General features: G+C 35.5%; 1 protein-coding gene across 1 annotated transcript in view; it reads left to right on the top strand.

The window, feature by feature from the left end:
* The window catches only part of LOC107159289 (cytochrome c oxidase subunit 7B, mitochondrial), a 6249-nt gene extending 3810 nt beyond the window's left edge, over positions 1–2439 (top strand). Inside the window, exon 3 of the mRNA XM_015505863.2 lies at positions 2244–2439. Coding sequence (XP_015361349.1) covers positions 2244–2321 — 78 coding nt within the window. The 3' untranslated portion in view covers positions 2322–2439. The remainder of the gene's footprint in view (positions 1–2243) is intronic.
* Positions 2440–2778: the final 339 nt, after the last annotated feature.

Here is a 2778-nt window from a genome sequence, read left to right as displayed (position 1 = left end):
TTAGTGCTTGCCTCACATGCACAAGGCCCTGGGTTTGATCCCCAACACCAAAAAAAAAAAAAAAAACCACCCCCAAACAAACAAACATATCTAGTTAGTAGGGACTTCAAAGATTATCTGATCTACCCAGTACAAGTATTTCCTCCTTAATATTCAGCATTCACCTATCTTCTATTCTTAATATTTCCAGTCACAAATTGCTTATTAGATCACAGAGCGGTGTTTTGCAAATTGTGCATCTGTAAAAAGGATCTTATCATTGTGTTAAAATGTTTCCTGCATATCTGTCGTTCATTTGCAATATAGAAATTTTGATCTATCATGTTTCCATATGAGAGACATTAAATATTAGAAAATTGATATCATGAGCTGGAGGTATAGTTCAGTGGTAGAGCACTTGCCTGGCATATACAAGGCCATAGATTCAATCTCTAGCACAAGAGAAAAAAAAAAAGAAGATGAGGAAAAGAAAATTTCTATCATGTCTCCTTAATCTTCTCTTTTAAGATTAGACATCTTTAGTTCTGTTGGTCATTTTTCTTGGGCTGGGAATCAAACCCAGGGCCTCTTGCATGCTAGGCAGGCACTCTACCACTATTTAATTGGTTGGGAAGAACTACTTCTCTAGTTCCCCTCATCCATCTATCTATCTATCTATCTATCTATCTATCTATCTATCTATTTTTGATTTTGAGACTGTGCCTTGCTAAATTGCTGGGGCTGGCCATGAACTTGCCATCCTCCTGTCATGGCCTCCGGAGTTGCTGAAAAATAGTCATGTGCTACCATGCCTGACCTGTGGATCATTTTTTTGTTCTATAGTTTCCAGGATTTTCACTAACTTAGGCCACCCCCTAGATAAAACTTAAGTGATCGGATTTCCTTCTAAAATTTTAGAATTTTCTGTAACAATTTTAGAATTTGAGTACAATATTCTTGACAGATAAGATGTAAAGTAACTTTCCATATTTTATATATATTGTTTATAGCTTACTTTTTTTTTTTTGTACTGAGGATTTAAACCAGGGGCACTTAACCATTGAGCCACATCCCCAGACCTTTTTTGTATTTTATTTAGAGACAGAATCTTGCTGAGTTGCTTAGGGCCTCACCAAATTGCTGAGGCTGGCCTTGACCTCAAGATCCTCTTGCCTCAGCCTCTTAAGCTGCTGGGATTACAGGTGTGCAATACAGGACCTGGCTACAGCTTACAGTTAACAATCTATTTACCAGTCACTATTAATTGATAAAGTAGGAGTCCTGAAATTTTAAATAAATATGTAAGTAGGGTTTAAAAGAAATCAGCTGTTGCCTTGATAAACAAAAGAAGCTGTATTTAGACTTCTTTCTAGTTTTGATTTTTCTGAAATCAGACATAATGTTTGTTTTTTGATTGTTTTTGGTGCTGAGAATTGAATCCAGGATTTGTGCATGCTAAGCACATGCTCTACCACTGATATCTACCCCCAACCCTGAAATAAGATAAAGTATTAAAATCAATGTGTACTCAATTATGGTAAACAAATATTTAACAAATGTGTGATTAGAGGAGATTTTGGAAGTTAAATACATCTTTTTTTAAAGTTATACACGGGCACAATGTCTTTATTTTTTATGTGGTGCTGAGAATCGAACCCAGCTCCTCACACGTGTGAGGCCTGCTCTTTACCACAGAGCTACAGCCCCAGCCCGGAATTTAAATATTAGTTATTGATGCACCTTTTATTTGTTTACATGTGGTGTTGATAATCAAACCCAGTTCCTCATACATGGGAGGCAAATGCTCTACCACTGGGCCATAACCCCAGCTAAATACTTCTTAATTACAAAGTGTCTTTGGCAGTTATTTATCAGTTGTGGTTGAGGGAAGCAATATTTTGAGGAGGTACTATGGCACCAAGAAGTGTAAATTTAAATTAAGTAAAATTTGAAAATTTGTTTCCTTACTCATACTAGCCATATTTCAAGGCTTAGTAGCCATCTTTGGCTAGTGACTACAATACTGGGTAGCACAGATATAGAACATTTCCTTCATCTTTAGAAGTTCTAATGAACAGCACTGCTCTGGAGAATTAGGACAACAATTAGGTTTGACCTACATGAGGGCACTATATCCCAGGTGAGTTTCTGTATATTTATAACCTTTAGAGTAAAATATCTTTATCACTTCCAAGATGTAGGCTCCAAGAGAACATGGATTTGGGTTTAAACATGTATAACTGACAGTATTTTAATTCTTACAGACAGCAACACAAATTGGAATAGAATGGAACCTGTCCCCTGTTGGCAGAGTCACCCCAAAGGAGTGGAGAAATCAGTAATCATGCCAGCTGATGTAATACTGAATTTCAAAACCAACTCAAAATTGATGCCAAGTAAAAGCACTGTGTACCTACTAAATATGGCATTTATTGAAGAAATAAAGTATGCTTGAAACAATCATTGTAGATTTTCTTTCCTTTGTAAATGAACTAAGCTGTTCACTTTTCATTTATTTACCCTTTGTGTTCATATTAAAGTCAAAATACTATAACACTTTTTAAAATAACTTCTATGAAGTAGTATGAAAGGGAAATTTAGTTATCTGGAAGTCAACTTTATAGTAAGCTAGAATTATAGTTAACGAATAACCAATAGCAGAGCTATTTAGATCATCTTTGAAAGTTTGGCCCATGTATTGATTATGTCTACTGCTTTTTAGCTTTCATGTTTATATTTTGATTCAGCATTATTAACTCCTTTTCACTCTTGTTTAGTGAATTTAGGATGTCATCACAG

This window comes from Marmota marmota, unplaced genomic scaffold (genome assembly GCF_001458135.2).
Source record: "Marmota marmota marmota unplaced genomic scaffold, marMar, whole genome shotgun sequence".
Lineage (NCBI taxonomy): Eukaryota > Metazoa > Chordata > Mammalia > Rodentia > Sciuridae > Marmota > Marmota marmota.
Note: the sequence above shows the minus strand (reverse complement) of the source record. Positions and strands in the feature narration are given on the sequence as shown.